The sequence below is a fragment of the Ambystoma mexicanum genome, chromosome 1p (assembly GCF_040938575.1).
Source record: "Ambystoma mexicanum isolate Mex_15411 chromosome 1p, UKY_AmexF1_1, whole genome shotgun sequence".
NCBI classification, from domain to species: domain Eukaryota; kingdom Metazoa; phylum Chordata; class Amphibia; order Caudata; family Ambystomatidae; genus Ambystoma; species Ambystoma mexicanum.
In genome coordinates, this window is record NC_090921.1 from 472578583 (window position 1) to 472593436 (window position 14854).

The window sequence follows — 14854 nt, forward strand, 5'->3', positions numbered from 1 at the left end:
CATCTGGCCTCAGCATGTCTTTCCTCATTGCGCAAAGCTTTTAGGCTAGGAGTAAAGCACGAGTTTAGGTGCGCTATGGATTTCTCTTTGCTGAGTTCAAGTGGTGCAATGGAGTCAATAGCCAAGTTGATGGTATTATTGTAAAGGTCAACCAGATCTGTGGGATTGAAGGGTAGCTTCACAGAATTGGTGATGGGTTGTATGAAGGGTAGGATGTTTGGGACTAATGTTTGTCCCGTTTCTAGTTAGGGCAAGTGTGGCCATGGGTCTAGTTGAGTTAGTTTGAGGACTGTCTTGGATGGTGAATGAGATCAAATGATGATCTGTCCATACACACGGTTTGGCATTGGTGTGGAAGATATGCAATTTATGTCTGCAATCCAATCCAGGGTGCAACCTTTTGTGTGTGTATAGGTTCATTGCTCCTGAGGGAGAGGCCTGCTTCTATGAAGGTATTGGATAGAATGATGGCATTGGTGTCGTTGGGGTCATTCAAGCCTAGGTTGAAGTCTCCCAATAAGATTGTTTGGGAACCAGGTTTGGCGTTGGTATTGGAGGGTTGCCCTAGGTCTTCTTCGAAGGTCCCTAGCGAGCCTGTGGGACGGTATACCAGGTACATGGGGACGGTGCGAGAGGCTGATAGTCGTAGTTTAACTGAAATAATTCAGTGGAGAGCAGGGGGTAGATTCTGTCTCCCACATGTGCAGGCTGGATTTGCATATGAATGCTATGCCGCCTCCTCCTTTAGAGGTTGCTCTGTCTTTTCTGATAATGGTGAAATTATCTGGGACAGCTATGGAGAGGGCAGGGCCAGCTCCTTTGTGGAGCGAAGTGTCTCTAACAGCTAGGAAATCAAGCTGATTGGTTCTGATGATGTCAGCGATTTCTGTTGCATGGGCTACGTGAGATCTGGCGTTGAGTGCTCTGCTAATTTTGGGGGGGTTCCTTGGACACTTAGTTGGATTTTTATGGGTTTGAGGGGTGGTGGATGGTGGGGTTCTCAAGTAGGCTTGGCATTGTGGTCGAGTGTGCGGGGCATTGGCTCTGTAGCCAGGTTGATGAGTCTGGATCCTAGTCGGATTTCTCCACTTAGTGGAGCAAGGTTGGTTCGGCTTCGGTTTACTCGCAAAGCAAGGGATCCATTGAGCAGGATCATGTCACGACCCACACATCCAGACACCCCCCTGGCAAGTCCATGGGCCAGGAGGGGTCTTGGCTCGGGTCTCCAACAAAACTAGGTATCCTTTGCCTAGGCCCTCTTGGGGCCAGGCTCATACTTAATAAAGACTTGTGTTTAGGGAACTACTTTATTTCAAGTGCCAGCCAACATAGAGGTATCCACATAGCTAGGCTCCTTGGAACCAAGCTATGCGGTATAGTGTTTTGGGTGTGGTAGCTTAGGAACTACTTTACCTGGACTACTTTCTTGAAGCTATTTAAACCACACCCGACTTGGATAACACGCTTCGCGTTACTTTGCAATCCTGCAACGTGACGCTCATCGTGTTCAGCTGTACCCGCGAACCTCGGAAGAACAGCATCTGTAAAGAAACAAAAAGGACATTGTTAACAGCAGCAGCTTACCTGTAATTTCATTGTTAGCTGCCCACAGCTCCTGCGAACAGCATCCTAGGATCAGCGCGTCTCCCGGACCAGCGGATCTGCAAAAAAGGAAGAAACAAGACAGACACTTTTACAACATAAGGAATTGTGCCGAAAAGCTTACCTCGCAAGTCGCCCCTCGACCAGCATCGCCTCAGGATTTCATACACCGGGTGAGCAATGCGATCTATGGGAAAGAAAAGACAAAAGGTTAGCAAAGGCAAGGCATCATAGCGCTGCGCATAGCGCCTACTTACCGCATCAAAGCGCTCTTTATACGCCATCATTTACCGACGAGACCCAATTCAGCCAATGCATTACATTGGACTTCCGCGCACCTAAGGAAGAGAAAAAGACATTATTTAAACCAAGAAAGACATGCAAGAATAACAATATACAACAGCAATAAGACCTACCTGAAAGACTCAAAACCGGCCGGCATCAGTGAAGTAACTAGATTGCATTCACCCACAAAGGACAACGCGCCCCTGCCAAGAAGGCAGGATTGAGAACACGCCTGAAATAACAACTAGGTGAGGAGAGGTCCAGAGGGGCTGCGGGCATATGGGGTGGTGTGGGGTGGCTTACCCCAGTTGCCCAGTCTTGAACATTGCCCACCTGTATTCCAGGCAGAACTTCCCCGCTGGTCACACCTGGGAACCGCAGAGAAGGACACCCGAGTCCCCACGGCTGGGTAGCGTCCCCATGGATACCAGGTGAGCGTAACAGATAATGACTATGTGTTGGGTGTTTTTGCCGACTAAAAGTGTTTGCTGTGGTGTAGGAGTGATGGGTCGTAGGAAGCAGGTTGGCCTAATCTGATCGGGTGGTGGTAAGGGTTTTTGCATAGTCTAGAGTCTGGAATTTGTGTTGGCGAAGGCCATAGTGGTGAGAGCCGCCGGGGCGTATGATGGCGGGCAATGTGAGGCAGTTTGGCCATAAGGAGAGAGTGTGTTGATAATCAGATTGATCACTAGGACGACGAAAGTCTTAGCTAGGACAAGATTGATAACTGGTGTGGCAGTAGTCATGCGGAAAATGCGGTGGGCTGGGTCGGCACAAACGCGGTGTACAATTTATCTGGAGCTTAAGGTTCAGCTGAGGAGTAGAGAGTATAAAAAGACAAAACTGCTGTAATGTTTTGAATTGCGCCTTTTAATTGAATACAACACATTCACTGAATTAGTATTTTTCATTCAGTTGGTTTGCTGGGTATAATTTAGGTGATTCTTCCTCTTAAATTGTTACAACTCATGCACTGAATTAGCGTTTTCATTCAGTTTAGGTTTTTCTTTAAGAGTCTTTTTTGATAGGTATTCCGCTTAAAATTGACTTTGGTGCTGTTGGTACTTGCTTCAAAGTTACTCTTTCTTAAAGAATCCTCTGATAGGTATTCCTCTTAAATTGACTTATAATGCTGTTGGTGCTGTTTTTGCTTTTGCTTCAAAGTTCCTCTTTCTTAAAGAAACCGACACGCATTTCCCCATCTTTTGTTAGGACGGTGCTTCAGGAGGTTCTTATATAGTTTTGTAATTATGTTGTTAGAGTGTCGTTTCCATTGTGTTTCTTTGGACTCTGAGAGGGAGTGAACCCTTAAGTAATTTGTGAAACTTCCATTTATGTTCAATAGCTGCGATAGGCTTCTAAATATTTCTCACTCTGAAAAATACCAATCGGTTGTTTCCTGTTATTTCTTTATGCAGACAAATGCATCAACATTATAATATACGTTACTTGTAGTTTACTTGAAAAATCTCTACAAGGTTGGTTTTATCAATGATTTCGATTGTCATATATTTTGTTTCATTGTATTAATGAACATGTAATTTCTTAGCGAATTGCGAAGAAATATAACCATTCAAATTCAAAAAAGAACAGGATACCTTCACTTGTGGTTTGTACACGTCTTGTCTAAACATTCCGCCCTATGGTCCTGTGTGTCTGTTGAAAACATTTCGCTCATGTTTACTTATATAAAATGGATCGCCGTTTTGCAATAGTGTACATAAACTGTAGCCTTCTTACTCTAATTGAACGTTTAGAAAACTGCCTATATGCAGTGTTTTGTAAAGAAAAAGTTCCTTAGTTACCTTGTTTCCTGCTGTACGACACGTCTTGCTATGCGCCGGTCTTCGTTGAATCTTAGTTTGTCACATGACTCGTTGCGTTCTTATTGCGCGATGACGTGTGACGTTACATTATTTGAACTGCGCCATTTTGGATTGGGACTGATCACGTATTTTTCCTTTGAAAGGTGAAATGGAAAACGACTTCTCATGGTGGAATATTAAGTCGAAAAAATGCAATAAAATTGAAAAGATGAATTTGTTGATATATTACTCCTCAAATATTAGAAATTGTGATTTGATTTTGTCGATGTCATTTTCGACCAGACAGTATTTTTCCCTTATCGACTATAGTTGACTTATATAACCATTTGTTTTTTAGCGCTTAACACAATGGTTGATGTCTATGGTCTTGTTGATTTAAAATTTATACCAATGTTCACAGGAAGTGATGCATCTCCTGATCTTTGTTTAGACCAGTGAAACATGTGTCCATTGAGCAGATCCAGAAAGCTTCTCTTTTTCTTAGTTTTTTCAATGTCCCCTCCTCTCGGATATGGCAGTATTTTTCCAATGCCAAAAAAATTTAACTTTGTAAGTTCTTGCTCTTGATGGTTCCATCGAAAGTGGTTTGATAATGGTGTTTGTGAGTCTTGGTTCTTAATGGATCTTATATGTTCTCCTATTCGTGTTGTCAAGCTTCTGATACTACTTCCTATGTAATGTTTTGAGCATATGCATTTGATTCCATATACAATGTATTTACTATTGCAGTTGATGAATTGATTAATCGTTTTCTCTTGTCCATTGAGGAGTAGAGTGTAGGACCGCTCAGTGGGCAAAAGATGGGTCAACTATACAGGTGCATTATGCCAGGTCAACAGGAATATAATAGCAAGGCACTGCACAGGAGAAATAGGCAGGTTAACAGGCATGCAATAGATAGGAATTGCGCAGGTTCATTAGACAAAGTCATAGATATGCAATAGGTGGGCGCTACACAGAAGTAGTGGTTGTGCAAATATATAGCTATACAAGGACGTATAGTGGTGAACTGGTAGTCAGAGCACAATAATGCACATCGATCGAGAATAAATGAATACAGCGGCAAACAGGCAGTGGGAGCCCAATAGTACATGTACATAGAACAAGAACCGTGGAATTGAGGCTATTCAGGCTAGCGGATTGTGTAAATTGGGGTGGGTGCATAATGCAGATCGTAATATTGTGCGATCAGGGACCCGGCGTGGGAGTGAAAGTAATGATTAAAAAGGAAGATAGTGACTATCAGTTAGGTGCAATATGCAAGAGTTAATACCATGAATGCTGCCTGCATGCATGCATGCTACACAGTTACAATTAGGAGGCAGGGCCATTGTGCATGAGGTAGCAAGGACGGTAAGAAACGATAGAGGTAGATGGGGATGTCTTGAGTGAATACTGTAATCTATACCTAAACAGTGGAGGCTAGGTAGGGCATACCATTCGATACAAATAGGCAAGTGGCGTTCAGTTGTATGAGATGAACTGCATTATACGCGAGTGTATGGAGGAGTGGAGACTACAATGAGTCTAGGGGTGTGAGCTGGCGATTTGCATGCAGCAGTTCAAAACAGATCCGAATAGCATGGTGGGTGAAGCCCCCAAAATAGTTGTTGAGGTAAGACATGTGCCCAGAAGCGAGCTACACGGCATAACCATTCGGCGCGATAGGAGAGACGGCATATAAAGTGAGCATATACAGTGCAACAGGAGTTGACACAGTTATGTAGGAGCAAATTGCAGGTTAAAGCAGATGTGGTGACGAATAGGGCACGGGTTCCAGCAATGTACCGAGAAGTGGTCAGGGCTCAGAAGTTGGCGATAGTACTTGGGTAAAGTCAAAAACTTTGAAGCAATGAGCCAGTCATTGGTAATCGTGAGTGACGAGAACAAGGAGAGTGATTACTGCGTAGAGATATGGCACAGAAGGAGCTGATCAATGTCACGTGTGAATGAGGAACTTCAATGGGTGGCGTTTAAAGTACTTAGAGCTCTTAAAACAGAGCCCGTGTTCTGCCATACAGGCCTGGATGGCCAGATAGTCATTTAACGCTTTGGAATCAGCTTTGTGGTATCCAGTGATGGGGATGAGTATTTGGGTATCATCTGCCTAATTAGTGTAGGTGACATCCAAATGATCCAGATCATCAAAGAGGGGCTTTGTAAACATATTATAGAGTGTTGGTGATACTCATAATCCGAGAGACCCCATACAGAACTGGTGATGGTTCCGCAGAAGCCAACGGGGAGAAGACGCTCGGATCTGTTGACCAGGAAGGATCTAAACCAGGTGGTGGCTTTGTCAGAGAAGTGAGCTGCGGATTTGAAATGTTGGCAAAGTATTTGATGGTTGACCAGATCAAATGCTGCCGATAAATCGAGCAGTAGGAGGAGGACCAGCTTGCCATTACCTTTAAGGTCTTCGATTTGGGGTTTTAAACAGATTAGGGCTGTTTTGGTTCCATGCCTAGGTCGGAAGCCAGATTGTCTAAGGCCAAGGAGGTTGTGGGATGATATTCCTCAATCTGCAGATAAGCTTCTCTGTCCAGGATTTTGAGTAGGAAGGGGACAGTGGTGATGGGCCTGAAATTAGTGGGGGTACTCTGGTCTAGTGACAGTTTAAGTAGGGGAAGGACCCAGGCATCGGAGGTTGTTGGGAACGATCCTTGTGCTGAAGGAGGCATTTATTAGGGCGGTGATGAATGGTGCTAGTTCATTAGTGGCCTCCTTAATAATGGTGGCTGGGCATGTGTTGCTCTGACAGTTGGATGGTTTAGGTTTAAAGATATTTTCTACCTCTTAGATGGAGAGGGGTGAGAAGTGAAAAGTTGTGTTGAGGGAGGTCAGGGGCTCCGGTGGGAGTACTATGCTGCGAGTCAGTGGACAAACTTCTTTTTTTGGCGTTGATTTTAGTTTGCAGCTTGGTGATTTTATCTAGGAGTGCCTTTTGAATATTAGAACACCATGTACTAGCCAGGGCAGCGTGGAGGAGCAGGGCAGCATGGAGGGGGAGGAGTAGGGACGGGATCAGGCTGAGGAAAATGGGCCTTGATTAGTCTGTCAGAGAAGGAGCATGGAGTGTCTGAAAGCTTGAAAAATAAATCTTCATATGCAGCCTTCAATGTAGTAATCATAGTGGATGCCAAACTCCAGGCAGCCAGTTGTGAGGGATAAAAATAGGACCGTCTAAGTTGCATCGACCAAGAATTAAAATATTTGAGACACCCAGGGGATGAAGAGATTGGGTCGACCAGGTTGGAGTTGCCATAGGAGTTGAATCTATTCTGTAGGTGTAGGGGAAGTTGTACTGCCCTCAACTGAACCCTTTAAACAACCTCCAGAGAGTTCCCTTAATCCTGAAGAGATGAACTCGCTGATCTAGAGTCAGCTGTCAAAATGGCACTGCATGCCTCAGACCAGACTGCCATTGAAAGCCCTGCAGTCTAAAAACAGTTAAGGGCTTTGGCGAGAGTACTGTCTCAAAGCAGGGACATTTCATCAAACTGAGGTGCATTGCCTTCAGGACACCTCCTGGTAGCAGTTCTGACAAACCCTTGATCATAGGATCAGTAAAAGGCTGCTACAAGCTCCGTATGCTGATCCCAGGTGTATGCAGTGATTAACGAATAAAAATGACAGAATGCTGCAATAACAAAAATTTAACAATGACAAATATTGAATCTTTTGTTTAAAATGTATATGGGGTTGGGTAAGGGGTTAAAACAGGTGGGGAGGGGTTTGGGTAGGTTTAAAGGCATAGGGAAATGGAGGTTTGGGGAGCAGGACCCTTCTCAGCCCCCAAAACATACATTAAAAAATAGATTTTTCGTTAATACAGCATTCTCTAATTTAATTTGTTGACATCACATATAACCGATTCCAGGCACGTCTTCAGCCCGAGCACTTGTAATGGCCTCTCAGTTGCAGTCTGTAATTTGACGATCAGACAAATCCTTCCTGGATTAAACAAACATGCCACGGTGCTCAAAAAACATTTTCGTTTATGTTGTGGTGTGACTTCATGAAGCACAAGTGTAAAAACTCTGGTCCCAGCAGACAAGGCCCTTCTTTAAGGCCTGAGGAACAGAGCATTGCACACCACGCACCTGTCCCAGCAGTGGTTGGGACCCAAACACTTCGAAGCAAAGTAGTGTGTGCACAACGCGTAGTGCCGGCCAGGCGTCCTTTACCCTGCAGAGCCTTTCTTTGTATTTGGCTTAAACCAGAGGAGGGACGGAGGATGTCCAGCGACTAATTGGGAGGAAATTAAGCAGTAAGGGCAGAGTGCTGCTGGCTCAGTTTGTGCAGTAAAGGGGACTGGTTGGCATTGCTGGTGTCCAGGGCTATTAAGTGACAAGAAAGTGACAAGACCATGCCCAGCACGTGTGCTTGCTCCCAAATTACGAGATTTTCCAAGGAAATGTTCCATTTTGCAAACATTTGACACATTTCTTCTCAAAGGGACAGACCTTAGACAAGACGTTGGACCCCTGAAAGGGATGAGAAATTCTAGTTGCCATTGAGAGAAGCAGAGGTTGTGGAGGGAGCCAGACAAAATGTGAGAAAGCCAGAGGTCATGAAGTGACAAAAGAGAAATGAGATAAGGAGGGGACTAAAACTTGAGAATCGGAGGATGTGGAGAGACTAGACAAGGACTGCTGTGTTAAGAGGAACAAAAGGCTGTGCAGAGGACTTTTAGAACCTGTATTGACCAGAGATGCTCAGAAGGCAGTACCGAGTACCCCATCGAAGATACTGTCCAGGAAAGAATCTGCTAGGTTTCTTTTCTAGAATAAGCATGGACTTCGCAAGTATAGATTATGAAGATTATTTTGGGCAAAATTAAAGAACTTCTCTTTGAGCCTAGTATTCGCCTAAAGAGCTTGGGGTTGCTAAAGGCCTAAAAGGATATCTTTTAAAACTTAATGTTGGCATCCCTTTAGAAATCTGGTTGTTGGCATTAGCATGTCCCATGAGCGACTGACTGGTTCAAGACCTCCCTAAGGTGCAGGTGTCGCCTGGAGAATCCCCTCCTTGACAGTAGTTAATTTTGCATTTCCATGCTCGTTCTATAATACTTCCTAGTACCTATAAGCGTTCTGCATGGTATACTCAAAATATGAAACATTAGTACTTTGTCATTGCTCGGCACCCCCGAGACCCCTCCGGCCCCTTACATGAGTCCAATAGAAACAGACTTCCAGTGGAAAGATACTAGAATTGTCAACCTAATTGAAAGACCATTTCAGTTTGATTGGACACATTGAATCATGCATTTCTTTGGTTGGGCTATACTTCTTTATATATTTTATCATAATAAATATGCAATAATCAGTAGGTAACAATGGTGGTTTGCAGTTCAACACCCAAAGGCATATCAATGTGTCACAATATACAGTATAGTTGGTATTTACAAATATTTCAAACCACTGCACATTGCGAAACATTAAATAAATATGAAATGACTGGAGTGGTTTTTGCTTTCATGTGTGAAAGGAACATTGGGGTCCAAACGGACACTGTCACCATCTCAGGAAAGGATTGCATAATAACTTGAAAAGCAACAAATGAGTACTCTCCCTCCAATAGGATGCATTGTACAGTACTCACCAACTTTTTGTCCATTTTTGCTTTGATATCTCTAGCAAGTGTAAAAAAAGCCTGAAAAAAAAATAAAGAAAATCCTTTTTAAAAACATCTTATATCGGCAGCAAAGGTATGCATACAAAATACATTACTCACCGTAATGCTATTTCGGACTTTTGTATCTGTTTAGATTCACATGCTGTGCATACTGCCCAACAGAGTATTGCATCTTTTTTCCGAAGGTTGAAAAGTGAAGTCGACAGAGGCGTGACAGTTACACCATCCCCAATGTGACGTGAGGTGTAGTGTACCCACTCATACGTCAAGGTCCCACCGGTTAGTTTTCTTCTGCCTCGAGGGAGCCTTGCAGAATGCGTGAGTACAGAAGAGAGAAGGTGCAAGATGTCGATGTTCCTTCTTTACTCCATGGGGAGGAAGGGTTGGCGCATGTGAATCTAAGCAGGTACAACCATCAGAAATATGATTATGGTGTGTAATGTAGGACTTCTGATGCTTGAGAATCTGCTTAGAATCACATGCTGTGCATATACTAGCGAGCAGTACACGGAGATGGTGGTGGGATGTGTGAACGAACAGTAGCAAAGAGATGTCTAATTGTATGAACAATAGGGGTGCCCCTTTGTGCAAGCGTGAGAAAGGGCAAAATATACTTATAAAGCAGAACCAAACAAGGTACCCACGCTGAGGACAGTCCTGATTTCTGTCGATTTAATTGTATCTCCAGAATAATGCAAAAGGATTGTGCTTGAAAAAAGTCACATAAGAGGGACCAAAGAAAAAGTCTTTAGAGTGCAGAAATGTAATAAACTAAGTACATTTTAAATTCAAATCGCTTTTAACAGAAGTTACATAAAAATATTGATAAAAAGAATTTGAAAAAAAAAGGGAACATTAGACAAAGCATTCACAATATATACATAAATTCACACAGCGAGTGTATTCATTAAAAACAGTTTAGGATAAATTTCAACAACTTGATTGAGAAAGAAAATCCCAGTAGGAAAAAATTATTCCTACAGATTCAAGGATATCAGGGTGTATGAAAAATTACCCTGATAAATACAGAAGGATATTAATCAAATAATTTGTTATAGTTATCTGCCAACGTGTAGGGGGAGATCGTAGATGCGTTCCCAAAAGGTTCCAAGACAAGTGGGGAACAAAACACATGGATAACACGTTTCAGCGTGCCAAATGGGCATCTGTAGTTGAAGTCTTCCTCAGGGCAGAGGTATTGTAAGGTTAGTTTCTCCCCTGTATATACATTGGGAACAGGGAGGACCTGTGATGCTGTCTTCCCGAAATATTGTGGTTCTAGCGATGGCTAGGGAAGGTCTCAAAAACAGTTCAGTGGCCAAGAAAATGACCTGTGCCAGTGCTCTACCTCGCTGTAGACAGAATGCAGCAACTGGATCCAGTTTTTGAAAATGCAGCTTCACTGGATGTGGGGCAGTCTGGGATAGATCTGGTTTACTTGAGCCTAAAGACAACAGCATACATTGTCCTATGAAAGCTCCAGACGGCGTTTGTCTAGGGTAAATCCTGGAAGAAGTGTGCTGTCAGCGCGAGAAAAGCTGCCGCGTTATACTGGATGAAACGTTCCAGGAAAGACTGCGCGGAGCTGTCTAAGCACTGCTTGTCCCACCTGAGTATCAGACTCAGAGTGTGTGTGTCTAAGTAGTAGTGTTGGGTGAAAGTGTGAACAGAACTCCACGTTGCTGCTTTGCAAATGGAATCTAGAGGAACATTTGCAATTAATGATATGGTAGCCTCTGTACCCCAATCTAGGCGTAAAGTGTAGATCTATCTTGGCAAGAGTGTAACAGTGTGATGCAATTTACAATCCACTTGGACATAGCCCATTTAGAGACAGGCCTTCTTTACCAGCTGCCAGTGAGAAAGAATTGGTTTGTCTTTCTCAGTGGTTTTGTCTTTTCAGTGTAGTAAATTACTGCCCTCCTCCACACAGTGTGTGGTGGCTACTTTCTACTAAGGTAGTGGGGTTTGGAAGAAGGTGGAAGTTCGATTGAGTGATTCACATGGAACGTCAAGATGAATCTAGGCGCAAAACGTGGGTGTGTGCACAAAACCACCTTGTATTTATGAATAGTCACGAAGGGATCTTAAACTGAAAGGGCATGCAATTCACTAACCCTTATTAACTAAGAAGGCAGTCTTATAGGTGAGGGCCTTTAGGCTAGCCTTGCGCATGGGCTCAAAAGGAGGCCCCATTAATCTGGTAAGGACACTGTTCAAGTCCCATCCGGGAGTTGGAAATAAGTGGATGAATTCTCTTCACCCCTTTCATGAAGGCCTCAATGACAGGAATTTTCCATCATGAAATCTTGTTCTGGGATGTGGTGTAAACCAAGATCGACCAGGTTGACCTTGTGGGAATTGAAAACAAGTCACAAGTCTAACAGGTGTGTTGGAGAACGGACTATATCTTGAGGGTAGCAATCAATGGGTTTTACATATTGGTTATTGCACCAGATTGCAAAGCACTTCCACTTGTTGGAGTAGCAATGCCTGGTGTTGGGTGTTAGCGCTTCTCAGGTTAGGTCCATGCATCTCTGAAGGAGTTGAAGGTGCCCAAACTCTGACTTCAGGAGCCAAGCTGCTAAGTTCAGTGTTTGGGGGCATGGATGCAGTGGCTCTCCCTAGTCTTGAGACAGCATGTTGTACGGGCATGGCAGCTTCCTGGGAGGGGAGACTGACATTTCCATGAGATGGGAAAACCCAAGGCTGTGGGGGCCACATTGGAACCACCAGGATCATTGTGACTTGCTCCTGGGGAATCTTGTGCACTATCCTGTTGTAACTGGGAATTGAGGTGGGGGTGGCACAGGACAGCGTAGGTGAAATCTCCCGGACCATGTTATCCAGGTACCGTTCCTTTTGGATCAATTCTGTGGGTACCTGGAGGCGTAATCTGGACATTGGACATTCGCCAGAGTTGCAAACAAGTCGATCTCTGGTAATCCCCATTCTGCAAAGACATTGAGTTTAATGTGTTTTTGTAGCTGCCACTCTGAGAGGAGGAACATGTGTTAGTGCCCACTTCCAGATATTCTGGGACAGTCAGAACATACAGGTGGTTGGGGGGTGGGGGGCACGCAATCCCTAGGGCTATCCAGTTAGTACGTGGCTGTGGTACTGTCTATAAGGACCAGGACTGTTTTCCTCTGAAGGTGTGCCTGGAAGGCTTACAGGGCTTTGAATACTGGTTGATGTGATTGGATGCTACTGATGGGGACCACAAACCGTGCACGGTCTCTACTGGAGGTGAGCCGAGAGCCAAACCTGCACAGGGCAAATGCGCAGATGAGCGCGAGGAACTAGGAAAATGCAGAAGCCATCATCCCCAGCAGCCACATGGCCATGCAAATTGTTACCTGGTGACTGGCTACATACCGAGGGATCTGGAACAGCATGTTTTGAACCCTCTCATTGGAGGGGATGACGAGCCAGTCTTCTGTCCAAATCAGGGCCCCCCAGAAATGGACTTGGCTGGGGACTAGACTCAATTTCATCTCGTTGATAGAGAATCCTAGGTTGAAAAGGAGCTCTACTGTACTCTGGGTATTCTCCAGGCATGTTCAGTACAAGTCCTTGGTTATGAGCCAGTTGTAGACGTCGGGATACACATGGATGGACTGCCTGTGCAGGTGAGCCGCTGCTACCGTCAGTAAACACCTCAGGCCTGAAGAAATGCCGAAGTTGATAACTTGGAAACTGACAGCGTGTGTCCTCCATCATGAACCTGCGCTGCTTTCTGTGTGCTGGCAACTTTGAAATATGAAAGTGCATCTTTCATGTCCAATGTGGCCATGTAATCCCCTAAATCCCCTTGCCGCAGCAGGATTATTTCCTGAAGAGTTGTTATCCTGAACTTTTGTGGTTCGACATACTTGTTCGCAGGACGCAGATCTAAAACGGGGCACATGGTTAGATCCTTTTTGGGTACAAGTACACTGAATAAATACCCTTGTTTACCTGGAGATGAGTGACAACTTTGATAGCGCCCTTCGAGTCGGACCTGAACCTCTTGCAACCAGATGCGCAGACTGTGATGACAGGCAACTGCTTCTGGGCGGATGGTAGCGGGTTGGCTGGAGGAACTCTATACAGTACACGTTGGTACTCAAGACAGTCACCCACTGATCTGATGCGATCCCTCCCATGCTTGGGCAAATGTTTAATGTCCACCTACCGGGGAAGCGTGGGATGGGACCCATACTGACGAGTCACTTGGTGGCAGAGGCCTGGGAGCCTCTGGCAGCACAGTTTCTGCCCCTGCCCTTTCCCAGACGAAAACCTCTAATGGGATCAGAAGTTGCCAGAGCAGCCCTGTCCAGAAGCCCAATTTGATCCTCCCGGCGGGCGTTGCCGCGCTGGACAAAGGGCTTAGCCAAGATCTGACTCGGCGACAAAGAGGTTACATGCTCCTTTTTAGCCATCTCCAAGGCTTGATCGACTGCTTTCCCGAAGAGGCTGGTCTCCTCCACTGCCTTGGCTTGAACCCAGAGTTTTTTTTTTTTTTTTAAACCAGGCGTGGACTTTCATGAGGGTTCCTGGGCAAAGGAACACCCCGCAGTTTTGGCACAGTCCAGAGTGTTCTTGAGGATATTGTGGGTGATCCGTCTACCCTTTGCGACCACAGCTAACAGGTGGGTGCAAGTAGGTTCTGGGAATCCTCAGGGCCGTCCCGAATAAGACCCCATTGAACTGCACTATAGCTCGCACAGAGCGTGGTGTTGTTGGTAATCCTGGTGGAATAGACAAGGACAGCGGTACCCCCACCCCCTCTTGCAAGTTGTGGTGGCACCCAATGAGTCAAGGAAAGCATGGACCCAGGTGTAGAGCGGGTCTGAGGAAGCCAGGTGAAACATGTTCTCTACACAGGGGTTTATCATGCATACTGATGGTTTGAGTAATGAAGGGGACAGATGCTTCTGAATGGAGTTCTGTAAGGGGGTGGCTTGGCTGACCAGGGTCTTTTCCTTAAGAAGATCTGCTATGAAGACCGTGATCAGGAGCAGCTTCATGTGTGATAATCTTGAAGTGGTCAACAGCCTTCTTCAGAAGGGTGTTGATCATCTGGTAGTCTATAGGCAACAGGTTTCTAGGCTGGGAGGCGGTAAGCACATCCAGAAAGATGTCAAGTGTCATGTGGCGGGGTGTGCCATGTGCCCTGGTAATCTACAGGGTTCCAGTATGGGTCCTGGTAATTGGGATCCTGGTCATGGCCCTGGGCATAGGCAACATATCGGGTCATCCCTAAAGAAATCGATTTGGGGGTCCTGATGGGATTCCTCCAAGGAGGGAAATTGGGCACTGGGAGAGAGGAGCCTCTGGGACTTAGGAGGGATGGGGCATGGGTCCACATCTCTGTGGCCCTTACAAAATGTCCACAAATTGGCCTGAGAAGTCAATGAACCCAGCCATCTTGCTCATACAGGCCTCACACCCATCCATGGTCCATTCAGAGGAGTCTGAATGGTCTGGAGGGGGGTGGGGGAAGGGCTGTGCAGGAG

The 14854-nt window shown here is 45.2% G+C and overlaps 1 protein-coding gene across 1 annotated transcript in view; it reads right to left on the minus strand.

The window, feature by feature from the left end:
* RAB8A (RAB8A, member RAS oncogene family) overlaps nucleotides 1–14854 on the minus strand; it is a 262885-nt gene that overhangs the window by 34665 nt on the left and 213366 nt on the right. The window contains exon 7 of the mRNA XM_069649328.1: nucleotides 9321–9371. Coding sequence (XP_069505429.1) covers nucleotides 9321–9371 — 51 coding nt within the window. The remainder of the gene's footprint in view (nucleotides 1–9320; nucleotides 9372–14854) is intronic.